At 42.8% G+C, this 27,576-nt stretch overlaps 2 protein-coding genes across 3 annotated transcripts in view; one reads left to right on the forward strand and one right to left on the reverse strand.

The window, feature by feature from the left end:
* Positions 1 to 2,207: 2,207 nt before the first annotated feature.
* Positions 2,208 to 7,983, reverse strand: map6d1 (MAP6 domain containing 1). Of its 2 annotated transcripts, XM_085378930.1 has the most exons (4): positions 7,433 to 7,983; positions 6,452 to 6,759; positions 2,430 to 2,440; positions 2,208 to 2,288 (listed from the first exon to the last, which is right to left on the reverse strand). In XM_085378930.1, the coding sequence occupies exons 1-4, from the start codon at positions 7,981 to 7,983 to the stop codon at positions 2,208 to 2,210; spliced, it is 951 nt and encodes a 316-aa protein (XP_085235056.1). The 2 variants fall into 2 exon arrangements, with proteins under 2 accessions (XP_085235056.1, XP_085235055.1); XM_085378929.1 differs by lacking the exon at positions 2,430 to 2,440 and having other exon boundaries at positions 6,432 to 6,759.
* Positions 7,984 to 14,063: 6,080 nt separating this feature from the next.
* The window catches only part of ece2a (endothelin converting enzyme 2a), a 105,947-nt gene continuing 92,434 nt past the window's right edge, over positions 14,064 to 27,576 (forward strand). The window contains exons 1-2 of the mRNA XM_085378285.1: positions 14,064 to 14,335; positions 15,304 to 15,468. Of these exons, the coding sequence (XP_085234411.1) occupies positions 15,309 to 15,468 (160 nt within the window). The 5' untranslated portion in view covers positions 14,064 to 14,335; positions 15,304 to 15,308. The remainder of the gene's footprint in view (positions 14,336 to 15,303; positions 15,469 to 27,576) is intronic.

The following is a 27,576-nucleotide window of genomic DNA, read 5'->3' on the forward strand; positions in this document are numbered from 1 at the left end:
GCATTGTGTGTAACAGCTGTGTTGTATCTTATCATGTAATGTATAGTGTATATGACCAGTATATGAAGTATGGTGTTTTCAGACACTGTTTATTTTTCTATCAAATCTCAGCACCTGCGATCAATTACACCCCGACAGTAGTGAGTGTGTGCGTTTGGATGTGTTTGCTGTAGTCCCCACAGAGGTCAGTGAAGTTGATGTGTGTGTCTGTGTGCGTGTTGTGCTGTTGTTTCTGTTTAATGTGCTGCTTTGTATTACGTTCATGTGTGAGAATGAGTGGATGTGTGTCGGGCTGAGTGACTCTGATGCCTGTTAAACCAAATCGTATTAGTGTAGAAGACACCTAAACATTGTATTTTCAATTTCAGTGCAAACCAAAAATATAATCAATATTCTTGTAATGAATTTTAAAAACAATTCTTGCAAACCTGGCTCGTCTTTATTTATTTTTCTTGTCTTTTTTATGTTTTTGATAAATGCAATCATACATGAACAGTGTGCTGAACCCAGGTTAGTGACACAGGTGCCTGTTACAGGCTACTTATCAAGTAAACAGCTAGTTTCTCAAATTACACACCTGTGCAAGTTTTTAAATGGTTATTAGTGAGACTAATGCAAATATGCTCAGTGTTTGTCTGGACTGTCCACAATAATATTATTTTAAAGGACTGATTTGACTCTTTTTATATACACTCTTAAAAGCCACTTTATTAGGTTCATTCTGGGTTTTACCAACTTTTTCAACGAGGTGCTGGAAACATTCCTCTGAGATTTTGGGCCATATTGACACGACAACATCACATAGTTACTGCAGGTTTGTCGGCTGTACATCCATGATGTGAATCTCCTGTTCCACCACATGTCAGAGCTGCTCTATTGGTTTGAGATGTGGTGACTGTGGAGGTCATTGAGTACAGTGAACTTCCTCGTTGAGTGTCAAACCATGTTGAGCCCACGTGATCTGTAACTTCAGTTTTCTATTCTTTGCTGACACAAGTGACACTCGGTGTGGTCTTCTGCTGCTGCCGCCCATCTACTCCAGAGTTGGATGAGTTGTACATTAGGAGATGCTCTTCTGCATACCCTAGTTGTAGTGGCTGCTTCAAGCAGTCTTGCGTTTTTCTTCTGACCTTTGACATCAAGAAGGTATTCTCATCCAGAGAACTACAGCTCACTGCATGTTTTTTCTTTTTTGGTCCAGGCTCTATAAACCCCAGAGATGGTTGTGTGGGAAAATTTCAGATCGGCAGTGTCTAAAAATACTCTTGCCAGCCTGTCTGGCACCAGCAGCATCACTAATTTTAAGTACCTTTCTTCCTTATTCTGATGCTCGATTTGAAGCTGCTCTCAGGAGGTCACCTTGAACATGTCTGCATGACTAATATGCAATGAGTGGCTGCCAAGTGATTGGCTGATTAGATATTTGAACTAACAAGCAGTTGAAAAGCTATACCTAATAAAGTGACCAGTGAGTGTAACTGCTCACTTTCTTGCTGTGAATTAGAAGTTGGGTTCAGTTCACCAGAGAGATTAACTGGCTCTTAACTGCAATCAAGAGTGAAAAGGGTAAACATGACTAACAGGGCAATGGGAGGAAGAAATACAACTGAGGAGGCATCTGAAAGTAACAACCTAGCTAATGATCTTTTATTGTCATTTATCTTACATTACTCATTTGCTCTTTTTCTTTAACAACAGATTTACAAAAAAATTGAGACCAACTAATACTTTTTCCAAACTGACAAACCAAATAGATGCTGAGGAAATAAATTATTTTCAAGCAGATTTCTAGCAACACCAAAGGGCAACACAGTAGTCTACGCGGGTAAAGGTCACTTCATCACTGGTGCACACTGTTTGTTTGTTTTTTTTTATGTTCAGTGAAAGGACCAATCAGCAGGCACACACACACACAAATTCACACACCAACACACAGAGCAGCCAGTTTCTTGTGCGTTTATGCAAAAACATCCAAAAAAAAAAAATCAACTTCATTACATGCGTGTTCATTTCCATTGTAACAGGGGCAGGAAGGAGTGTGGGGGATGGGGGGAGGAAAGAGCTGTCTAACTATCTCCATTTGGGTTGCTGAGTCCGTGGCTCCACAGCCTTCCCAACAATACATTCCCTTGCATAGATTCTTGTGTTGTGGAATGAAGTGAGGACATTTCCCGTGTCGACTCCTCAAAGCAGAATGGCAGCAGGCGTCAGATGTTGAAGACCCTCGAAGATCCGCTTTGAAAGACAGCAGAAGGGTTTGGAGGGAGTTTGGTCCTCACCAGATGTTCCTGCAAGACAGATAAAGAGTGACAGGTGTAACAGCAGTCTTCTAAAGTGGTCAGGGAAATGGGAGCGAGTGCAGCAGCTGTGATGCTCACGCCACACCCGTGAAATGAGAGGACACTGGACGGACTAAGCTGTCAAATAACATCAGGTCTTGCTGTCAGAGTGCTAGCAGTGTGGGCTGGGTTGCTTTTTTCCCTCTTTAGTGCTGATCTGTTCTGCTGATGACAGCTTCCCCCATTCCTCCCAAAAAAAGAAAATAAAATCTGGCCAGACTTTTAATCTGGGCTTCAGTGAATAAAACATGGAGACATTGACCACACTCTGTTCTCTCTAGCAATTAATAGATCTGCCCGTTATAGCGGGCCCAGACTTCTTCAGTTTCTACTTGCATATCTAGCTGAAGTGTGGCAGCTTTTTGTCGGCCAATCAGAGCACAAAATCTTTGGAGAGTCCTTCAGACTGTGGTCCCAGCTCCACTGTGAGTCTGACTATACAGCCTTGTGGGTGGCAGGGAAGGCAACACTTTTTGTTTAGCAAGTTGGATTGTTGTGTGACTGTTTTCAACCCCCAACACAATCTCTCTCTCACACACACACACACACACACACACACACACACACACACACACTGTCTTCTCTGCTCTGTGCAGCAGCCAGGTCTGCCTCTCTCCTAAATTAGATTGGTGCCAAACGAGACTGCAACCCAATGCAACATTGCACTTTAACAGATAATCCATCACACACTGCTCCCCTCCCCCCACATCTCCATCACTTATCTATCACACAGTGCATCATCCCCCACCCCCCGGTCTGAGTCTCTTCCCCCTCATTCCTTTTTTTGCCTTTCCCCTGGTTTTAGTACAATCCTCACTTCTCTATATAAACAGTGCCAAGTTGGCACCGGACACTTCCTCTGTAGTCCTGAGCAGCGTGGGAACGAGGATGACGTCCAAGTGAAAGAATAGAGGGAGACAGCTTGGCAAAAATGAGGGAGGAAAGAGAAAAATAACACATGTAGAACTGTAGAAACTTAGGGCTGACTTATGGGGGCGAAGCAGGGAAATGAATGGGGTAACGCTGACTGATCAGAAAACCATCTACAACTCCGACACACAACAACTTCAGATCGCTTTCCGAGCCTGTTAGAGGAGGTGGAAAAATCAGATTCCAATGCAGGGATTTGCCATCCCCCCTGCCAAATGAGTAAATGGAGGTAACCGGAAATTTTAGGTTAGATTTTCCCAGCAGGCCATTTAATCCGCTTCATGCATTTTTAAGCCATTGACTCGACTGTGCATCTCTCTTCCTGCCATAGAAGAACGCAGCACTCTTAATACACTGTAGTCGCAAGTTATGAAGGATTGCCAATGACCTGCAAGGGAGAGAAATCTCAGGAGGCTGCTCGCTGCCTGTGAGCTAAATGTGAAATAACCAAGGATTTGTCACAAGCGCTCCTGCCGTGGTTTTCACTCTGCGCACTGGTGGTTTTGTCTTGCTTATCCCTGACACACACTGCAGATTATACAAGCCATCCTCACAAATCTGTTACACATACACACACATACACACGCTGCTGCAAACTAACGGGGTGTCAGGTTTAACTGAGGTTCATTCTCTCACCTCGATGCCTCCTCTCCCCGGGATGCGTTAAATTGGGTTTGCAAGTTCAGTGAGTTCAAGATGAACGCAGCGCTCTCGTCTTTAAAAAAAGAAAAAAGCATTGCTGTTTTGTTTTTTTACGTCATGAAATCTGAGCCAGCTTTTGTCTTTCGAGACGGATTTGATCTGTTATAGGTGAGGGGAGGGGGCACAAATTGATTTAAACAGTAATGAGAGTTTTATGGCTGCCCACCTTCTTTTTCATCAGGAGCAGATTACCATCAAGTTAACCGTTACATCTTTTAATGAGCTGCCGGTCTGCCTGCTGAATGAAGATGGTTGATGGTAATGCTGATCATAAAACACCAGATATGGACAAATACCAGCTGAATACTATGACCCAGTATAATGTGTACTGGAGTGGGATGTGTAATGCTTGGTCAGACACCTCTGCAGGGGGTTAGTGAGTCAATAAATGAGTCGGCAATGAGTGGGCCATCGGTAACCGGGGTGGATTATCTAATGCCGCCAGGCTGGGCTTGTGTCACACTGACAGATTGTGGTATGCCAGACAAAGTGCATGCAACGCTGAAAGACGGCACAATAAGAATGTACAGGAAATATCTACTGCACTCTTTCTGAAGCTTGGCCCACTGGCAGCAGCACATCTCTTCTTAATGTGCCCTGAACTCTCACTCCAACTGGGCCAGTGTTATTATTAGAGTCTGTGTCCTGCCATTAACATCCCATCCCTTCAACCTCCATTAGCATCACACAGCAAAACCGAGGTATGCTGCAGCTTAACGGACCAAGCTTTGTTCAGAAAGTGATGCAAATAACTGCAAAGTCGTATCGTTCTGCTCTCGTGCACGAATTGTTGTTTTTTTTAACCGAGTCTCTCAAACAGTTGCTAAAGTGAGAGCCACGTGTTCGTTTCACCAGAAGAGCACGTGTGCCAGATCTCCCTGAAAACCAGTCGGCTTAAGATGTTACTGGGGCAGCTGTTGTAACACAGATGAAGATCTGACCGGGTCCAGCCCACAGCTGCCCAGATCTCCAGTGGCAGATGGCACTGAGTGTTGAGGGCGGAGGAGAAGGATGGCACTAAACTTCTGGAGATTCCCCAAAAACTGTCTCCCTAAGTATCAGCTGACAGCTGACCTGAGAGAGCATGCAGGCAGCAGACTCAGTACTTTTATGTCAGATATGCACCAGTTTTATTATAGTTATTATTATTTTTAGAGAAACTAATGAAGAAGTATGATACTTTAGAAATTATATAATGGAAGCATAGTGCTGCCTGTAACACATGCAGTAGAGTAGCATCACAGAATAAGTCTTGAACCACACCACTTAACCTTAGAATTCAGGTGTTTTCAGTCACATGGCCGCACCTGTGCACCTCGGCACGCATTTGGGCTTCGCAGACATTTGTGAAAGAATGTCTCGTTCTAAAGAGCGCACTGAATTTGAGCATGGTGGAGTAATAGGACACCACCGCTGCAACAAATCAGTACTTCTCTACTAGATATTCCACCATCAGGTGTGAGTGATATTGTTGCAAAGTGGACGCATTTAGCAACCACAGCAACCCAGAGACAAAGTTTCAGATCGTGTGAAGTGCATATAGGGCTGCTGACTCAACAGCTGCAGAGCTCCAAACCTTCTCTTGCATTAACATCGGCACAAAAAACTGCACACTGGGAAATTCATTGCATTGGTTTTCACGGATAAGCAGCTCCTGTATGTGTAATGTGTAGTAACCCCAGTACTTTTGTTCATATACTATGTATGACCCAAAAAGTTTAATATTCAGTGTAACTCAAACATACTTTCTATACATAGCAATATAGAATATCAGTCAACAAATAAATATCAAATTTTCTCCCTAAAAATCTGCATTGTGCAGGCCTTATATGACCCTTGCTGAGCGTCACCTTATTATTTAGCTGTGAGTTATTCTGTATGGTTGTTGCTCAGGCAAAGCCCTATAAATCTGCAATCTGAGAGCATATGGTTATACTTGTATGTATATAATGTATATGATATCACTGGAGTTCCATTGGCTATCTAAAGAAGCACTGTGCTGTGTCATAAAGAGAAATAACCTCTTTTAATAACAGCAAAGATTAAAGGATCACACGTTTCATTGCAGCTATGATCAGCACTGATTTCTAGACAGATGTCAGTCAGTTAGCTGACTGAAATGGACTGCAGTTCAGAGAATTACACATGTAATTTGTTGTCCTCATCAACCCAGTTTTATTCAGGCCACAGTAGAGAGTGTAGCACCAGCACTGTTACCTAACACGGTACATGGCCTGTTTTAAACAGCTGGGTCACTTTGAGCCTCTCGGGGACAGAATGCTGTATCACTTTTCTGTGATGCCCCAACAGCAACAGGCCGCCGGGGAGATGAGTGAAGATGACTTTCAGGATGAGCGAGCCTGGATTTAAACGTGCAGCTCTAACAATGAACTGTGTGTGGTTTTCTTTAAACTTTAGACATAAAACATGGCTCCTTGAACTCAATGATTATGCGCCTACCTCTCCTTTGATTGTTCCACTGAGCTCAGTCCTCTCAGGCAGGATGCTCTGCTGGAGGCTGGATGGACTCTGCAATCTGTAGGCTTGAAGGGCAGTGGGGGCAGGCTGGGGGACAGCGGCAGGTTGGATGTTGGAGGCAGCGGATGGGATCACGTGTTCTCCTTGATGCAGACCCATGGACCTGCCAACCTCCCCCCTGTAGGCAGCCTGGTAGCTGGTTTCACGTGGGACGTGAGTGGCTTCTGTCCCAGGGCTGGAGTACTGAGCTGGGGGGGGTTTCCTCGCACTTTTGGCCGGTCGCACCCCCGCCCAAGGCCTGTACTCTTGCCTGGAGGTAGAGAAGTGTATTAGTAGAGTGACAAAGCTGGAGGGGGACGTCTGGAGCATGAAGTAATAACAAAGATTAAATTAATGGAGAAATTAGACAAAATAATGTGCTAGTAATCTTGAATTGGGCTTAATATATTCCATTCTTTAACAGCTGATGCAGCAAACTGCAGAATAAGAGTCCTGATGAAACATGTGGGCGTTTATCAGTATCTTGGCTGTAATGTATGAATTCAATTCCCAAAGTGTATATACTAACTCTGCCTCGGGGTCTAAATGAACCAGAGGTCATGAAAAGTATCTGAGGGGGTTATATGTTTGTTTTTTCATCTTTGAAATGTATTCACATGAATCAACCTTTTAAAAAAATCCCATTTTAAAGGATTAAAAGCTAGAAAAGGTTGAAAAACACAGACCTCCACATACAGGGGATACAGTGCCAGCACAAATCCTACACCATACTTGCGCTGTACCATATACGAATATGAAACGTGTGAGAGAATTATTTAATGAGCCCTCGTCTCCACGCATGCTTGTTGGCTCGACCTTGGAAGTCGCTGAACTAGTAATAAATTAAAGTCTAATTAAGCATCAAAGCAGGCATGAGCACATCAGCGGCACACCCGCTGGGAACAGCGCTCGGTGCTGAAACAAGGTGAGAGAGGATCTCAGACCTGTAGGAGCTGGTTTTGCTCTCCTCCATCACCTGCTGCTCCCCCCATCTCTGCCCCTTGCCCCTCTCCTCTCTCCCCCCCCGGCTCTCCCCAGGCTGACCCTGGACGTGGTAAGTATTCACCGGGCTGTCCGACACACAGTCTGCCCTGCTCCCCTCGTTATTAATCCACGGGAAATTCTCCTTCCTGGGGATGGGCCATGGTTTGAAATCCTGCTTGTACTGCGTAACACTGGGGAAAGGTACTCCCGGGGGGTGGTAGTCTTCCCGGGGCTTGTAGCTGGGCTCCTTCCGTGACCTGAAAGATCCTCGGGTCCCAGTGCCATCCGCGGGCGCATGAGGGGAGCCTTTGGCACGCGTGTCCGGAGTTGGTGTGTAGTTATTGCCGGGTGCGCGCTCCGAAGCGGATACCTGCTTGGTGACGGACCGCACCTCCTGCTCGGCGATGTCCGAGTAGTTCTGGATGGTGAGCGGGACGGAGAGGTCCGATTTGTCGAACTGATTCCAGAAACGAGCCAGGCAGCAGACTCTGCTGATGCACGGCCAAGCCATACTCCCTCTAACTGCCGGAGAGGAGAACAGAAGAAGAAAGGGGGAGAAAAAGAAACAAAAAGACCTGAAAAAGAAGAGAAAAGCGATCAGAGGTTACATTCAGAGTGTCGCTCTCCCTCTTCGCTCGTTTCTGTAAAGCTAAGAGTGTATAGCGTCCAGGAGTCCATGTCACCCAGCAGAGGAGTGCCAACAGAGATGAACCGGTCTGTCGGGGACCGTCATTGAATATTCCTCTCACGTGGTCTGTGATAGTGCCTCCACTATGCAGAGGAATCTGTGGCAAATTATTCTCCGCATCTCCACAAGACGGATCCCGGCGTTTGCGCGGGTCTGACTGGACTGGACATGGTTATCTGTCTCCACTTCCTCACACGACTCCACTTCTCCAGCGAAAAGCTTGAGAATTGGCTGTTTTGCGGCTTCTCCCGTTACAAATCACTAAAATAATCGTACCTTGTTCACCGTGAGGTTACATAATGATGCAGCTTCGGTGTACGCTGCTCCACAGTGAGACTACACTGTTTACAATGATTTCTTGATGTTGTTATTTTAAGTCACGCATACACAAGTCCAACGAGCCCAGCTGGGAAATGTGAGGATGAGTGGATGGACTATTTTTTCAGATGTTTCTCAAAATGTCTCACAGTAAGTTCAGTTTAACCATGTGTTGCGTCAACCTGCTTCATAACCACTGAAGGGGAGCTAATCAAGTCACTAAATAAGACTTTCAAATGCATTTAAAGTGCACATAAAACAGCATTTACTTTTCTTTGCTGCCTGCAGACATTATAATGTAATATAAAGGAGACAAACGGGCCACAGAAGACAGTAGTAACATCAGTAACATCACGTTCCTGGTAAAAAACAAAAATATTAATGACGGTTGAGGTTTCAGGGTCCTGTGGAGACCCCTCTGTTCACAGCTACACAAGGACTCCGTAACATTAACAATGCCTGCGTGTACATTCTGGACTGGGTCATATAAATGGGACACACAAGTTAAAGTGATAATGACATGACTCTGTTGGCAATTATATATAATTGCAGGAGAACAAGGTGTAGTTCACTGTGAATCAATCAATCAATCAATCAATCAATCAATCAATCAATCAATCAATCAATCAATCAATCAATCAATCAATCAACCTAACAATTTAAACATGTAACAGAATTTTTTGATCACAAAGTTTTCCTGTTCATTAAATCAATAAAATTACATAAATTGACTGAGTTAACACGTCTCCAGTAAAATAACATGAAAAAATTCACAACTATACAGCACTTATTTAATATATAATATTATTAAATACATTTTATTCTAATTTGTAAATACATATTAAAAATGAATACAATGAGTAAAAATAAGCTGTAAAGTAATAGGTTGTGTAATTTTACATATTTGTTTGTTCATTAACTGACATGTTGCAAATTGAAGTACTGTATCAGTGTGTTAATGCTGTATTACAGAAATACTATAAGATTATTTTTAAAAGTAAAACTCATATTTTAACAAGTATAACTCTGCAAAGGCTCATATCCATTAAATATACGATTTTATGTGAAAACATATCCTAACAATCAAAGTTCAGGTGATACCATTTGTAACGGGACACTGTAAATGCAATAACATTTTCTGGGAATCCATTAAATTTAAATGAGTGATCCTTTTAAGGTAAAGATAATAGTAAAGATATCAGAAATGTTTCTATAAAGTTACACCTAAAAATGTAAAAAGTATTTTTTTTATCATCACAAAACAATAATAAATTATAAATTATAAACCCAATTACTAGTTTTGCAATAGTATTAGCACTTTTTTTGGTTGATATATCATTTTATTACATATGGATTAAATTTCCAAAATGTTTTAGATAGAATTACATAATAAAACCCGACTAATAACAGTATACTTTTCTGTAAGTTTAAGTGTTTTACACACTTTTTATTTAACATAAAGCATACAAAAATTCACAGGATCTCTTGTAAATTAAAGCTACAAAACTATATTTTAAATAAATGTTTCTGCATTTTAGAATATGGTAAATTTGTAGTATTTAACAGTCTTGTTCAGTATGTTTAATATAATATATTATATGTTATAATATATAATATAATACATATGGGACCACTATGGCTTTATGGTGAAATGATGTAGGCAGGAGCAGGTGTACATTTAACCAGAGTGGGTTTTGTTCCACTCATGCAGGACCCTTCATCTTAGTGGGCAGCATACTACATGTGCCTTTTCCACAGTCAGCCTGGATTGCAGGTTAGTACATTAGTATGTGGCACTTAGAAAATGTGAGCCCACACAAATTTGTAATATTTTTGTGGGCTCACAGTTGACTGTTTCTGACCATTTGGCTGGAGCACTATTAACATTTAGCGCTAAAGCAAGAATTTATGTAATTTCCTCCTAAAGTCAAGTGCAAGTTGCACCATTAGCCTTATTATAGAGCTGCCTGAAGCTGATGGTGTCCACAATACATATAAGACTGGTGTTAATAATCCCATGGATTGTTTCAAATGATCAGTTTGGCTTTTTCACTATGAGAAAAAAAATGCCACTACACCCTTAATATGATGACTGTCTTTTATTTAAAAAAGAAAGAAAGAATTGCATTAGTATAAAATAACTGTATTTGAAGTTATATTAGACGTTCAGAGACTGTGAGGGTTTACTCTGTTCATTTATGAATATTTGTCCATAATGGCAAAGTGGCAATAACAGTGAAAATCCTTTTCGATACTTCAGGGGTGCGTGCCACAGTTTGCACGCGAAGGGTTAACTGATGGCACGACCATAGCTGGACTGGCCATCCTGGGCATTTGCTCGGTGGCCCGGTGACTTTTTTTTCTTCTTTGTAACGGTATAAACAATGAAAGGTGGTGGATTGGCCAGATGTTGGTCGGTGTGTAAAAATAACTCACTTGTTTGGTGGTGGCTAGATTCAGTAAAATTAGCAAGTGGTGGAGGACAGCAGGTGGATGAGAGAAAGGGGAGGCAGGAGGAGGAGAGCCCTGAGGCCGGTCCGAGTGTCAGGTGAACTGCTCTTCAGGTAAGACGTTATGACCTGCAGTCTATCTGGGTCAGATATAAACCAAGTTTAGGTACTGCGGTCAAGTGTTTAACTGCAGTTTATTTTCGTTGTGCTGACTTTTTACAGTCAGTTACAATAACTGGTACTGCGTGCTAGCTAGCATGATGGAGTTTCTATACAGCTGGGTGGGTGCTGTGATGTTACTGATGTTGAACTTTATTTAATTCACAAGGTTAGTTAGTAGAGTTGCCAACCATCCCGTAAAAAGACGGAATCGTCCCGCATTCAGAGAAAATATTAGGCGTTTGGTGTTGAAAAGGGACAGTTTGTCCCGGACTTCAGCTAGAATAGAAAAAGACACAAAGCTGGAGTTATTCTGTCTTTAAGCTGCACAGCTGCCTCTTCTTCTCTCATTCTCCCCCCTCTCTCTCCTGTTTCTTCTTCAATCATGAACCTGATCAATGATCAGCTGATCGGCTTTTCTCTCTTGTTTGTTTATCGCCCACTTTGCGCCAGAAAGAGGAAACCAGCACATGTCACGTTAAACAACAGCTGCACGTTTAAGCTTGATCAGCTGTTGTTAGAATGTATTTAATATTACTTTGTAGTATCAGCTGATGTTTGCTGGAGCCACAGCTGTAAAAGCTGCTGTCATGATATCGGTTTGGTTATCTGGTGAGAGGGAAACATGAAGATGAAACCAGGAGATGTCCTTACTGAATCATCAGAGCTGAACAGGTGATGGAGAAACAGGTTTACCTTTAAGGTGACATGAATGAGTTGAAGGGAAGTTCTGAACTGTTTCTGAGAGACAAATAACACCAGGATCCTTTTCTAAGTAGCTGACAGCTGGTAACTGTGCAGGGGCAGATCTAGCAAAGTGTTGCCAGGGGCCCAGGTAGGGCATTAACAGGGAGAGGTGGGCACAAAGAAATACTTTCTTATTCTCATTTAAAATGTCTAGCTGTTATTAAATAATTATCTGAAGCTTACAACCAAAGTTTTTATCTGACATAAAATGTATAGAAATCATACATATAACATTGAAGCAGCTGGAATCCATAGCTGCGCGTGTTCATGGAGCTTGCATTGTCACCTGCTGGACATCACTACCTGACAAGTTTAACTGTCTTCAGAACATTGCAGAGGCCTTATTGACAGTATTTGGCTCTACATATCTGTGTGAGCAGGTTTTCTCTCACATGAGTGTCCTCAGGTAGCCGTCTGAATGCTGGACACTTGGAGATCTGTGTCTCTGAGTGGGAGACCAGAGATCAGAGTGTATTAACAAACATGCCGTATTGGCCCAGTTTATTTTTCTTATCATTGTTGTGAGGAGACCATAAATAGCATTTGCATTTTCTGTTGTACAGTTCATTTGCTGATATGGAGTTCTTGTTATGGATAAAAAGTGTCTTTTTTTTGTTTCAAAATAGCTGATAACTATTCGCTGATAGCTGCCGACATCTGCGAACAAATATAATTCTATAAAGTGGTTCTATGTAGTGTGTAACCGTTGATACAGAGTGTTATTAAATTTATTGCTAATGCAATCATATGGCACACTGACTTCTGAGGAAATTTTAAATGGCACTGCTCATCAGAAAGGTTGCCTACCCCCTGTTCTAGTATCTACGGGACTACAGTTGTTTAGAGTTTAGTAATTATAAAATACAAATAAGCATAAAATTAACTGAATGGGAAGTGCTGCACTCACAGCATAAGAATTTCCCTTTTTCAGCTGTTCACAGATAAAAATGAGACCTCAGGTTTGCCCACAACAGTTTAAGAACCACTCCAGTGAGTCTGAGACAGCAAAAGAAGCTCTTGATTATGAGGATGCGGGCCATGAATTTGTTCAGGTATAGATGCCACAGACTTTACAGTGTAATTTTAAGCAAATCACCAAAACAGAGACTGAAATTGAATGAGCAGGGTTATTGGGTTTCTTTCAGCAGGTAGTAAGAAGCAAAACGTTTAAGACAGCAGTATTATACTACCATCTGCAGGGGAAAGTACAACATTACATCTGCATAATGATGTAGTAGGTGAGAGGAGCAAGGAAGACTACCGGTAATCAGAATTTCCCCAAAATAACTAAAACCTAATTTCTGTTTTCTCGGTAATTACATTAAAGGCGTATGCCTTGATGTGTACCATGATTTGGTAATCAGGGTGGAATAAATAACAACAAAAAGAAGACAAATGTCACATTGTTCAGCATTCTTCCTGTTTGAAATTATTCATTTCCAGGGAAACTGTTTTGATACAAGTGCAATTTAATGATTAAAACTTTCTTGCAGATGCAATCTTTTCTCTTTGTTTTCTTTTTGGTGGGTGCGGTTAGCTGTTTGACCAACACAGACAGTGTTCACGGGCAGAGCTGATAAACAAAAGAGCTGTGACTGGGCATTATTCTTCAGTACAAATGTATTCAGCTGAGCTAACTGAGAACAGAAAGCACATAATGTAATAAGAAATGTAGCACAAAATATGAATTTGGTTTCCACCCCTGACCTTGCTTTGTGTGTCCTGTGAGGAACTTCTCTATAAATTATTGCAGTTTTGTTAATGTGATCATTCTTTCTTTAAAAGCCACCTCATCATGAAACACTAGAATTGTTTTTTATAGTTCAACATATGAGGGTTGATAAGTAATCATCATTTAATCATCATCACTCATCATCATTCAAATTAAAGTTTGAAGCGGGAAAGGAACCAAATCACTTTTGGACTCATTTTATGCTGTGCGCACACATTTTCTCTTCCTTTAGTAGTTGGTTTAATTATAGAAACCAAGACTATAGAACAAATACCAAGTAGGTCTATGCATTCTTCTTTTTCTTAATTTGAAGAACAGTTTTAACAAACCGATGACTGTATAAAAAGTTTTTCTACATTTATTGTAACAAACGCAGATCGCTTGAATGCACCGTGGCGATTTGACAGATTTTACAAAGAGTACGTGAAAGCAACACGACTCTAGACACCGCACTGTTGAATTGTATCGCTCCGCCTCCTTTAAAGCGTTGACTCGTAAGAAATAGAAAAACTCAGAGACAACATTTTTCTGTTCAAGCGAATGAACGAATTATCAAATGAGGGAAGTTTAAGACGGGGCTCACTCTACTTTCTGTAGTACCAAGCTTTATTTTGATAGAAACGTGAGAGTGAAAGTGAGCTCACTCGGTCCTACGACTGTTGTTTCTGTTAACACGTGGATTCATTCCCACCCAGGAAACGGCCTTTTTAAAAAATTTTTTTACAAAGCTGCTGAAGTTAACGACAAAACGAGGGGAAAAAATAAGAAGGTAGGTAAATGACTATCATATTTTGTGCAATCTTTTGTTGTCAACTACATGAACAAACTGAACTGGCTGCGAGAGGTAGTCCGCCGCATCCACGCATGCGCTCTATCTACAGTCGCTGAATAGGTGGCGAGGGAAGTTTAAGAGTTTGTCACAACATTGAAGTAGCGTCTGTTTGTTGTGTTTATTTGGCGTTGTTTCACTACAGTGTTGCTGTCTGCCAGGTCTATGCACGACCCTGCCAAAAAGTGACTGCAAGTGTTTGTATATGTTATTTTTAATGTCTAATAAACTTGTTTACATTAGTAAATAGGCTGTAGTAAACAGGATTTATGAAGGTGTAATATATAAAATTAAAAAAAAACAACTATTTTTCAGGTATCGTTTTGACTCTGATTTGTGTTCTGCATTATAATCAGTCCCGTTTTTTCCGAGTTAAAATATTTTTCAAAATATGTAATTCATGAGATTTTGACAGATTACAGGTCAACAAATCAGTCACAACAGTTTGAATACAAGTGTTGTGCCAAAAAGCGATTTCCTGTATTTGCCAAATGATTGTGGGAATTTAAACTTTTGTAAATTACTTGTTTGCCTATAATGTGTCAAAAAAAATATGTCAAACTCAAAAAGTAATGAAATAATTAAAGAAAAAACCTCCAGTAGCTTTTTTTTTCTCTCATAAAGATGAGTCACAGTAAAAACAAATCAATTTATTTTACAGTAACCTGGGCAGTCTTAACATTTTGTATTATTTTATGTATTTTATTAGCTGATTAATTTCGCAGCCAATCATTTGGTCTGTAAATTGACAGAAAAAAACCCATGACAATGCTGAAACCACAATGAAATGGAAAAAGCACAGTGAAATGCATCACTGCACTGTAGCAAAAACAGATTTAGCGACACACAAAAGAAGTCTCGTTATAGTCTGACACAGTGTTATGCTACATATTTTTGTCATGCTCCAGAGAATATGGACTACCTGCCAGAAAACAACTCCAGGTACAAAGACGTCGCCTACTGGGATGAAAGATACACGATGGAGCAGTGCTATGACTGGTTGGGGGGTTTCTCCAAATTCCAGCACATTCTGGAAAGATTTGTAAAGAAAGAGGACTCTATATTGATACTGGGTAGGTAGTTTTCTCTATTTTTTGTATTATTTTTTACTTTTAACGTGTCCATTTGTTCGTTATTACCTCAATATGGTGTACATAGAGAAAGAAAAATGCCACATGAAATTTTTTTGTGGGAAGCGGAGCGATCGTCCTGGAGAATTAGAGGTCGGAAATCCTGATCTGAATGGCAGATCTGTGTCACATGTCGGGCCTCATCTCTCGCCCCCGCTTCTTGTCACCTCTCCGCTGTGTGCTGTCACATAAAGGGACAAATCCCTGCCAGCGTTTCTCATCAGGACTGTCGCATATCACCCTCACGGTTGTCATTACTGCCATTATAATCACTGTTATTAATTAAATCCAGCCAGGCAGCTGTTTGCATAGAAATGGAAGTGGCCTGAGTACTCTGACATGAAAAGTATTAATGCAGTTAACATGTGGCTGCATGAGAGGAAGAGAGTTTTTAAATCGGGTCCTTTACTTGGAGCTCAGTATTAACTGAAAATGGCCAATTTTCTTTAAACATCAACAACCATGATAAAACCCAGTACATCAGAAAACTGGCAAATCGTGCGGCGTCTGGGACATTTATTTTAGACAAAAAAAATCTCCAGTGTTTATAAAACGTTATATCATCACGCTGGTGTCTGTTACTGTGACTCATTTGTTATGTTGACAGAATCCTCGAAAACAATATAAACGAGTACAAACCTTCTTCTAATGGAGTAGATGATCTGATTTGATTTGCATACATTTGCATATTATTGTGCTGTGGTTCCTCACATTTACACCAAAATGTCAGAATCAAAAACGATCTAAATACACATGCTAAATGAGGATTTTCTTCCACCTGCCTTATGTCGTGTGGTGACGCAAAACCTCTGGGGTGTCCTGTGCTGTCCTCAACACCAATGCCAGCCTGTATTGCATTGTTACAGGAAATCACTATCATTCACTTAAGAGAGGGTTGGTTTTAATGTTGTGGCTGTTAGGTATATATATATATGTATATATATATATATATATATATATATATATATATATATATATATATATATATATATATATATTAGGGGTGCAACGATACTCGTATCGATATTGAACCGTTCGATACAGTGCTTTCGGTTCAGTACGCATATGTATCGAACAATACAAAATAAATTTTTAATTTATTTTATCAACTTTCCTTCTGACGATGCGCTCGGTGGATCTGCGCTCGACAGTGCAGCCTGGGCGGAGTAGTCGAACGCAGATTCACTGAGCGCAGGGCAAGCTAGCGAGACAGAAGTTAAGCTCTCCTTGCAACATGGACCTCCCCCACTCTCATTCAGATCTGGCGTTTGGAACTATTTTGGTTTTCATGTGACGTATGACCCTGAAGGTAAGCGCGTCATGGACTAAAGTAAAACAGTATGTTGGATGTGCCACGCAATGCTCAATTACATGGGTGGGAGCTAGTGTGTTAGCACAGTTAGCTTGTTAACGTGTTGGCCGTCCAGCCCCATGCATAGGCGATCTGCGGTAGCTCGTTAATGGAGATTTGCCGTGTTGTGGCGTTAACGTCATTTCAACGAGATTTACGCTGACAGCACTAGTGGGAACACAACAAATATGACTGCACATTTACACCGACATCATCCTAGTGCAAAGACAAGTGGAAGCAGACAAAAAAAAGCAAGCATGCTACTAACTTTAGCCGAGTCATTTAGACAGCCGTTAGCACATGATTATCCTTATGGGGACCTGATATGTTTAATATGCTGCTGAGAATATAGCCCAGAAGAAGCGTGTAGTATAGCTTTTATTTTGAAAAGAGCCATTTCTCTGTAATAAACTCTCTTTTCCAAAGATGAGTGATTCCTCAATCAGATATAGGGCTTGCAAAATCACTAGCCCGACGTACCGTGGCTAGCGATTTTTCCAGTCGGGCTACCAAAATCTATCTCTGCCCTGCCCGTCGGCCTATCGTGGGAAGGAAAAATATATGTCAATGCTTTTGCATTCTTTCGGAAATGTAGCTGGGTAATTATGTCATTGGCATCGGTGAGTCACTGTCAATATGTGACATATTGAAATCGCGTTTGAATTTGCGCTTGTTTTTTGCTTTCACTTTGCAATCGCGCGAACTGTGTATAGAGAGCGACAACACTGATTGGTGAGTGATGATAATTTGCGCACCAATTCCTCGACATCGTCTTATCAATCGTTAGCTTACTATGCAAACATGACAAGTGAAATCTCCCGCAGCAAGCTTAAACATGTGAGAGGTTGATCGCGCAGAGAATCGCTGAGCAAAAGTTATGTGAGTGCGTGTGTAAAAGCAGCAGGATATATATTGTAGCGGGTCAGGGCTGTTCGGGGTTCTGTTTGTACAGTTATGTTTTGTTTATGTTGCCATAGTGACGGGTGACGCCCTCTCGTTGCGACGGTGTGTCTTTCCGGGGTCAGAGGCGCCCTGTGTGTTGTTGTTGTTGTTGCTGTGCTGTTGGCGTTGAGCAGTTAGCTAGCGGCAGTGACAGGCAGTGTTCTTCTGCAGATGTCAATAAACGGCTGTGCTCCCTGGCTAGCTCACGGGAAGCAAGACCAAACGATACCTCCGTCTCCTCCTTGTCTGAGCTCGCCACATTGGTGTCAGAAGTGGGATGATGGTGGCACCCCATGTTCTGACCCGAGTGACTTTTCTCCCGCCGGTCGTGACCGGCCGGTGCGCCAAAAGAAGGCACCTGGACATTTGCAGGACTTTGTGTGGGATAATGGGGTCGTCGGGTACGACTGACCCCTTAGGTGGGGGCTATGTAGCGGGTCAGGGCTGTTCGGGGGTTCTGTTTGTACAGTTATGTTTTGTTTATGTTGCCATAGTGACGGCGCCCTCTCGCTGCAACGGTGTGTCCTTCCGGGGTCAGAGGGCGCCCTGTGTGTTGTTGTTGTTGTTGGGCGATCGTGGCTCAAGAGTTGGGAGTTCGCCTTGTAATCGGAAGGTTGCCGGTTCGAGCCCCGGCTTGGACAGTCTCGGTCGTTGTGTCCTTGGGCAAGACACTTCACCCGTTGCCTACTGGTGGTGGTCAGAGGGCCCGGTGGCGCCAGTGTCCGGCAGCCTCGCCTCTGTCAGTGCGCCCCAGGGCGGCTGTGGCTACAATGTAGCTTGCCATCACCAGTGTGTGAATGTGTGTGTGAATGGGTGGATGACTGGATATGTAAAGCGCTTTGGGGTCCTTAGGGACTAGTAAAGCGCTATATAAATACAGGCCTTTTACCATTTGTTGCTGTGCTGTTTCCGCGCTGAGCAGTTAGCTAGCGGCAGTGTTCTTCTGCAGTCAAAGTTTTGAGATGCTAGCCTGAAATTATGACTTGTGGATGAAAAAAAATGTTTTGTTTTTCTCAGTGGTGGAAGCAAGCTTCCATAATGAACTGAGTGCTAAATTTCAGTACTTGGACTCTTTGGTAAAAGGAAACAGGAGTAACCATCCTTCCTTTGTAAAGATATTTAGTATTTCGTATTATTTAGTGGCGAATAATCCTATCAGGTTGTGTTTAAAAACATTGCTGCAGGTCATACTAAATACTCATCTGAATAAGGTGGATTTTATGCTTTATTTTTAAGAGAAGCAATACTTGATTGTGTGGTTGGTGTGTTAAATGGATTTTGTTGGAGTAGCATTTTTGTAAGTGCCCACAAGATGTCACTGTTGTATCAAGATGAATCTACACCCCCACACCACCTGCAATACAGTTTTGTTTATGGTCCTGTTGCTCTGTCACATAAACATTTGAATAGCGAACACTGTGTTCTGGTTGTTCAGCATACACTTAAGTCAGCATAAAGAATGTGGCTGGAGAACCACTTAGCATCTGGCTATTAGAACAATTATGGTAGTGCTTTCTTGATGTTATGATATTTATTTGAAGCCAGAGAAATAATTTATGTTTGTATATATTATTTGCCCTTTTTACTGACTGAGAATACAGCTGTACGCTTTTAGTTGATGCACTAATGAATCTCTCTTACAAAGAAAGATTTTGGACAGTGTAAATACTGCAGATGAGTTTTGTTTGTTGTCTATCACCAGAATTAGTTTTAGTTAAAGTCCATCAAGCTGAAATTGCACCTTTAAAGTTGTTTGTTATCAGGCTGTTATTACTTCTGAGAGGCACAGAGGGCTGCTGTAAGCCTGGGTGATGCATGCACAGTGTGTTAGAGGGGTTTGTTGAATGTGTGTCAGGGAGAGACAGGAGCTTTCTGTTGTGTTTTCGGCGGAGCCAAACCTCCTAAAGTTGGGTACTCATTTCTCAGCAAAAGGCTTTGTAGTTTAATGGCCCCTTATTCAGATAAATTTGTTAGGCACGGAGGTTTTAGGTTGGATGCTGATGGCCTGTCGCCCTGCTAGTTAGACACTTCTTTTCTTTTTTTAAGCTATAAGTTAGAACTATAGTATTCAGCCTCATTTTGTTGGTGTGTGTCACAGCACCACCTACAGCAGAGGCGTGAGTGGGCTCTGAGGCTCTAGAGTCTGAGATATAAAATAGGTACTCTTTCCTCTTCTGCATTACACTGCACCTCTTCTGCATTACACTGCACCAGGTAACACATTCTTCGTGCTGATTTAAACCCAAAGGAGAGCCATTATATCGCTTGGGAGCTCTCATGTCTCCGTGTCTGTTCTCTCGGTCTCATGCATTTTTATGACCCAGCATGTGTAGCGTCTTCTTCAACAGCACACGTGCACAGATGCTTAGCTATACAGGGAAGCCCTCATGTGTGGTAAAGATCTCTTAAATGCTCATACTGCACCGGCCACACTCATTTGTAAAGGCACTAAACCCATAGAGATTATCGGCTTCTGTAAAATGACACAAAAACCAGCGCATAACTTGATGTAGAGGAGGGCAGACTTAAAGAGAGATTCAAAATGCCGCTGTGGTTTTTGTGTGTTAATGAGTGAACAAAGGGAAATGGAAGGAAGGTAAATAACTAATCAGATTGGGGCCACTCATCTGTCTCAGATGGAGAGGTGATTTCCATTAAGATAGTCTGTACAGCACGGGGAGAGAAAGAGAAGAGGCATACAGAGGGAGATGCATGAGAGAGCTCTCGAACATTTTGCTGCATCCTGTTTGGCAGTTTTAATGTCTTTGTCCTTCAATTATCTTAAAAAAAAATGTATTTCACAGTATTTCATATTTATCTGTAGACTGTCTTATCACACCTTGTTGGAAATCTCTCTTTCTCTGTTTACCTGTTTGCTCCTTCTGTAGTTCTTTCACACGTCGCTTCGAAAGGCAGGCTTCCCAGCATCCTCTTTTCTTTTCCCACCTTCTTGGTAACCATAATTCTGCCTTTTGACATTAGTCGAGTTTGTAATAATCTCGTGTTCAGCAGTTCCTCTCATCTGAAAGTAAATGAATTAATATCAACCTGTGTAGTCAGACACTGGTGTGAGAATGCGGTCTACACTACATAAAAAGACATTTCGGGCCACGCCTCTTACTCTTTGAACTCTGATGTCTTGATGCCTGCGCAATCATCCAGGTAATAGCTGTGCAATCTGTGGTGTTTTACTTTTCTACTTAAAAATGTAAGTCTGGTAATATTGTGCATGATGCAGTAAAAAGACAAAAACCTTACCTTGCCGATAAACGTTGGTCAGGTGTGGTGGCATGAACCACAGTTAAGGATGTTTCTGCTTCATCTCATCCTCTTCTAGGCAACTGTCCCAACTCTGGATACCTAACAGTGAGCCGGCTAAACAATAACAACAACTCGTTATAAGCTAACATTAGCCAATGCTAGGGTAGAGTATCCTTAAAATCACACTTCTCTTCTGATAAACAGTTTGAATATATTCTCTTATCTTATGAGAGTTTCTGACTTAAGTTTCCAAGTCCGAAAAAAAGAAAGAAAACAGAATTGGATTGACTGCAATCTACTGACACCTAGTGGTGACATTTTACAAACTGTACCTTTATGAAAACGTTTTTCCTTTCTATCCTTCCGATCATATGCTTTTCTAACATTTTTCTTTCGAGGTGTCATGAACATTTATGTCCTCTAACAGTGTAGATACTGTTTTCCCGCTTTACATAAGAATACTCAAAATACAGTATTGATCCCGTAGTCCCTCATGATCAACAAGGCGGTAAGATCATTTACAATCACACATCCTGCTTGGATGCTGCATTGCCTACTTCAGACACCCACTTCAAGCACATTGACATTGTGTGTTGCTTCTGCTTTAAAATAATACAAGAGTTCAAAAACATCTCTATAAGGATGACCCCCAAGTAATAATGTACTTGCTGTGAAAGCACCGATATTGAAGCATGCTGGATTATGAATAGGGCTACAGTTATGAAATGCTCCTGCGGGGAAAAAACAGAAAAACTAAACTGAACCGCAGGTTCAGTAATTGTTATTTTTAAAGTCGTGTGTGGCCTCGTAATGTGTTATCGCTGCAGTCGACTGGCCTGGGGTGGTCTGTGTTACAGCGCTGCATCAAGCAGTCCCCGACCCCCCCGACTGACCAGTGTGTCACTTAGCAATAATACGAAGCAATGATCAGCTCACACACGCTCCACTTCACACACGGCTCCCTCTTTTACTGCCTGCTCCAGGCTGCTGCCAGTGATGTAATGACCCCACATCTCCTAGTGGTCAGTGTGCTCATGGCTCCTTCCCCAAGGCGAGAGATGATGATGTAATGGCTCTTTCATCCTCAGTGTGAGTGTGTGTGTGTGTGTATAGTTTAGATGTGTTTGTGGTAGTATCCCAATAGTATCCATGCACCTACACAGAGGGCATGACATGCGATCTCCCCTCAGACTAAAAGCTGCCTCCGAGGGTCCGAAGGTGTACTTACATACTGAAGGCATGCATGTGTTTAAACATCAGAAGAATGTTAAAATGAAGTGTAGCAGGAGGAAAGCTTTGATGAAAACTTTACTTTCGTAGAATAACACACACACACACAACAAAAGATCTGCAGATTTTTGCTTTTACTATAATAAATGATCAATTGTTTCAACCAATTCTTAAGCAGATATGCTTATCACACACACACTCAAGCTTCTTGGTAGTTATCTATTGTTGTTCTCAGTTGTATTTCATAGTAAACTACATATCTTTGTGTATTGAAGTGATAATGAAACAGCAAAGTTCTTCAAGAGGTCATCTTTGGGTTTTTGACATGTATACCACAAAACTAATCAATAGAAGTTTTGATCATTTATTATTAAATTTTTTCTTGCAAAGGTTTTTTTAAACCTTCTGACTTACTCTTTGTTTATTATCTGCACCTTACCTCATGTTTCATCTCCCTATATGCTCAGTGTTGCACCCCTTTTTTTAGCCCATCCACTGACATCACTGCTCTATCATTTTTGGGTGCTTTTAGTTCCCAGGGGTGATGTAAGGGGTGTTTACTGACAAAGGAAGTATTGTAAGATTACCCGTGTGACTGTACAGTCAGCTGTTGAGTGACTATCTCTGGCCCCCTGCTTTGACTACAATGACGCTATGTCTTTATATACAGAACATTACTACACACAATGCAACCTCTTATAGTCTCCTTTCTCTTCTCATATTTTGTTCTACACCAGTGATTCTCAAAGTGTGGGCCCCATGGTGGGCCGCAAAGGTACTGCAGGTGGGCAGCAGTAATAACATACTAAAGTTACCCTCAAGTATGTACTGTTACATATTGATATACATTTATTTGTCTAGATAAAATGTACATCAAAACTGATGATAGGAGGTGGTGAGTTTGTGATGTTATGACTCTGACTTAAATTTACTGCTCATATTCGCACTGCGAATATGACTGGGTACCATTAGCAAACACTATTACTTACACTATTTTGTCTTCATTGTCTTACATCACCTTTCTCTACCTACCGTCACCTCACTTGTACTTTCTCTTCCCACCGATGTGCCTGTTTTCCAGTGTTTGCTGTTAGGATGGTCACACATTTGTCAGTCCAGTTATTTGAAAAAAAAAAAAAAAAACTCCTGGGTCACCTGTATGGAGAAAAAACAAACAAACAAACAAACAAACAGAGGAGACAGCAAACAACAAAGAGCAACATAATAATAGAGAAAACAAAGCACCATCACAATAAACTAGCTAGTCATAGATATCAGTATTTACTAAGTAATAAACGATATTGTGCAGCACGCAAGATAGACAGCGCACAGTGTGCTTTGAGGCAGCAGCCAAGAAAGCTTTAGTCCGCGTCTGTGAATACCCATGTGTGCATACCTGTGTGGATCAGCATGCTTGCATTCCAAAGGTTTCTCCATGTAATGATCTGCTAGGGAGTGTGGGGGGGCCACAGCCCCGTCCTCCAGGGTGTGAAGCGGGTATGGAGGAGATCAAAACTCCAGACATCCAGAGGCCCCCAGAACACAAGAGACCATGGAAGACCAACAGAGGGGCAGCCGCGCCACTGTTCCAGTAAGAGCTGAGGAGAGTCCCAGATGAGGGCTCACCCAGCAGCCGCGGAGCAGAAGCCAGGGGGGGTTGCAGTGACGCGCCCGTGAGCTCCGCCGGCCCCCAGCTGCGCCTGAGTGACCGAGCCCTAGGCCGAGAGGCCGGGGGCACCCCACCTCCAAAGGGGCCCGAGCGAGCCCCAGGCCCCGACAAGCGGCCGCCAAGGAGTGAGCCGGTGTGTACCCGGACGCCCACCCCCAGACACAAAGAACCACCAACACACCGACACCTGAGGGAGTCCGCCACCGGCAGGGGAAGTGGTGGTGGGTGGAGATAGGCCTCCAAACCTTGGAGGGCCTGAGGTGTCCCCAGAGAGGTGGCGTCTGATACCCAACCTGACATATAGACACAGACATACAGGCACACACAGACACAAACATCCATTCCCACCCTCATGCTCTCATATGCACTCACTCCACACTCAACCAACGTGGAGACAGACATAAAGAGACGCTGTACACACAATCACACTCCCCAAGCGTACTCTACAAACCGGGTCTAGGTACCCTTGCCCCTGGAGGGGGGAATTGCACCCAGACCCAGGTGGTGTTACCCTTTTCCCTGCGGTGGGGAGAGGCAGACCACCCCGACTCCGCAGCAGCAGGGAGGCCCCACACCCCAGACCGCAGTCGGACGGCCAACTCCTCCTACTAGCCCTCCCGCTCCAGCAGGCCGCAGAGAATGGGGGTGGGAGAAGACTCCAAACCTCCCTCCACCCGCTCATTGTAGTGTTGATGCATATGTGTTCTAAGGTGCAATTAAAACCCAGGAGGGCATGGAGCTACCTGCCAAGGAGCAGCAGGTAAGCGCATAGTCCCTCCTGCTAATCCTCAATGACTAAGTGTATTTAAAATTGAGAGGTGGGCAACGACGTCAGGGGTGAGGTATACACCCTGATGGTGATTTGGACTCCGTGATTGTGCCCACCCCCAAGATCCTATATGTATGTGTAATGAGAGTGTGAATAATGTGAATGTCTAAGTTGTGGGATAAAATTGAGGCAGAGGCAGCCAGAAGGGGACAGGGGGGGGGGGGTAGCCTCCTCTGCACCCTGGTGACATACCCCCACTCCAAGGCCCTGCATGTGTGGGTGGTTGTGGAGGAGCGGGAAGAGGGAGGCAGCTGGAGATGGGGAGGGAAGGAAGGGAGGGGCAGGTAACCCCTCCCTGGGGCCAGCTCCCCCGCTGACCCCAGTAGGCACTCCCACCCTCCGCGACCCGCCAGGGAAGGGGGGCCCAGGCCCATCAGACCGGGGCCCAGTGCAGTAGCGCCCCCCGGCTCCACAGAGCCCTGGACAGTCCACCCAACCCCACCACAGAGAAAACTGCACCCACCCCACCAACCACACATCTTCCAGACTACATAAGACGGTAAACGCCCAGGCTGAGATCTTCCTCCACCTCTCCTGTATCTCCCCCTCCTGCAGAGAGTTCCTGAGAGAAGAAAGCTCCTGCCAGATGTGACCATCCCCCCCACCAGTTGAAGAGCCCCCCAGGCGGCTCGATGCACCGGCGGCACCCTGCTCCAGGGCCGGGCCCCCATGCACCCACCCGCCCACAACCCCGGCAACACACCAACCAGGACCCGAGCCCCCGAGGCCCGGCCCGGGCCCCCGCCCAGAGACGGAGCACCCCCAGAACCTCACGCCCATCCCGGACCCACCCAGGGGCAGCCAGGTTGCCAGGTCAGTAACCCACGTCCGTCAGCACAGACCCTCCCCTAGCCCCGCTGCACGCAGCTGCGAGGAAACAGTCACCTGAGAGCCAACAGAGCCCTCAACCGGACGTGACCGCTACCCCGGGTTGAGCCCCCCAAGGAAGATGCCTCCGGGGAACCCCCCGACGCCCTAAGCCTGTCCCTACCCCCTCACCAATCACAACAGTGAAGGCGGGACCAAACTATGACCCCCCACCCCCACTAGGTGATGGAGCTGATAAAAGGGGCCCAGAGCAATTGATCTGATGTGGTGGCAGAGGCTGTGTCAAGACTAATGTAATCTAATAGATAATTTCTATATTGGTTAGAATTAAGATTATTTTTATTTTTCCAGTTCATGAGGACTGTTTTCTTGGCTATGCATAGGGCAGTGAAGATCATATGGGCTATATTCTTTTCTGAAGTGACATTATCTAAGCTGCCCAACAAACACACTAAGGGGGAGGTTGGAATGTTACATTTCAGACATTTTGATAAATCTTCACATATCTCGCGCCAAAACTTTTGCACTGGTGGACAGAACCAAAGAGCGTGGATGTAATTGTCTGGTGTATTGCCTTGACAGTGTGAGCAGTTGTTGGAAGATGTAAAGCCCATCTTGAACATCCGATGACCTGTATAGTGCACTCTATGAAGTATTTTGTATTGTATTAATTGCAGACTGGGATTTTTAATTAATTTAAAAGTTTTTAAGCAAATCTGAGACCAGAAGTTTTGGTCTAGGTTGACTGATAAATCTGCTTCCCACTTTGCAGTAGGAAGGGATATTGATTCATCTAATTTAGAAAGTGTTCTGTATATTTTAGATAATAATTTGGGGGATTTAAGAGTAAGAAAATGTGCCGCACTTAGTGGTGTTTGTAATTCAACTTGACTGAGGTTAAATTTCTTTTTTACTATGGATTTAATTTGTTGATATTCTAAAAACCTTGTCTTGTTGATCCCATATTGTTTAACTAGTCTGTCAAATGGAATAAATTCTGTTCCCTCTAATATATGTTCTAAGTATTTAATTCCTTTGCAACTCCATTCTGGGAAATTAATCATATTATTGTTTTGTAATATGTCAGGGTTATTCCAGATAGGTGTACGTTTGCATGGGATTAATGAAGACTCCGTTATTTTTAGAAACTCCCACCATGCTGTTAGAGAAAAGCTGATGTTGATACTTTTAAAGCATTCATGTCTTTTGATGTTTGAGCTAATAAATGGTAGGTCTGAAATCTCTAGATCCTTGCATAGTGCCTGTTCAACATCTAGCCAGGGCTCAACTAAGAAGGTATGTTTTAACCATTCTGAGATGAACTGAAGCCTGTTGGCTAAGAAGTATTGGTGAAAATTAGGCAGATCTAATCCTCCTCTATCCTTGGTTCTTTGTAGCGTTTTTAAGCTAATACGCGGGGGTTTATCTTTCCAAAGGAATTTGGAAATATATGAATCCAGAGATCTGAACCAATCTTGTGATGGTTTGTTAGGGATCATCAAAAATAAGTAATTTATTTTTGGCAAGATCATCATTTTTATAGTGGCGACCCTTCCCATGAGTGATATGGGTAAAGATTTCCATCTAGTCAGATCGCCTTCTACTTTCTTTAGAAGTGGGATGTGGTTTAGTTTAGTTAAGTCTGAAAGCTTAGGAGAGATATTAATACCTAAATATTTAATATTTCCGGATTGCAGTGGGGCAGAGGAAGAATTATGGAAGGAGCAGTTAATGGGGAGAACTGTAGATTTTGGCCAGTTAATTGAATAATCTGAAACTCTTGAAAACCAGTTTATTAAAGTAATTACCTCAGAGAGGTTGGTTTGTATGTTTTGCAGAAAAAGCAACACATCATCCGCATAGAGACTGATTTTATGTTCTATGTTCTTACATTTTATGCCCTTAATTGTTGTAGCCTGTCTAAATGCTGCTGCTAGAGGT

Source organism: Diplotaxodon limnothrissa, linkage group LG18 (genome assembly GCF_057381915.1).
Source record: "Diplotaxodon limnothrissa isolate DT_005_m linkage group LG18, D_limnothrissa_male_GT1.1, whole genome shotgun sequence".
In the NCBI taxonomy this organism is placed as follows: domain Eukaryota; kingdom Metazoa; phylum Chordata; class Actinopteri; order Cichliformes; family Cichlidae; genus Diplotaxodon; species Diplotaxodon limnothrissa.

Bases quoted from the DNA above. Each gene is read 5' to 3' on its own strand.
- map6d1 (XM_085378929.1), bottom strand. From the start codon at position 7,983: ATGGCTTGGCCGTGCATCAGCAGAGTCTGCTGCCTGGCTCGTTTCTGG. The intron at 6,760-7,432 runs GTCTGAGATCCT...CTCTACCTCCAG, and splicing joins AGCAAAACCAGCTCCTACAG to GCAAGAGTACAGGCCTTGGG. The intron at 2,289-6,431 runs GTAGGCGCATAA...TCTGTCTTGCAG, and splicing joins GTGGAACAATCAAAGGAGAG to GAACATCTGGTGAGGACCAA.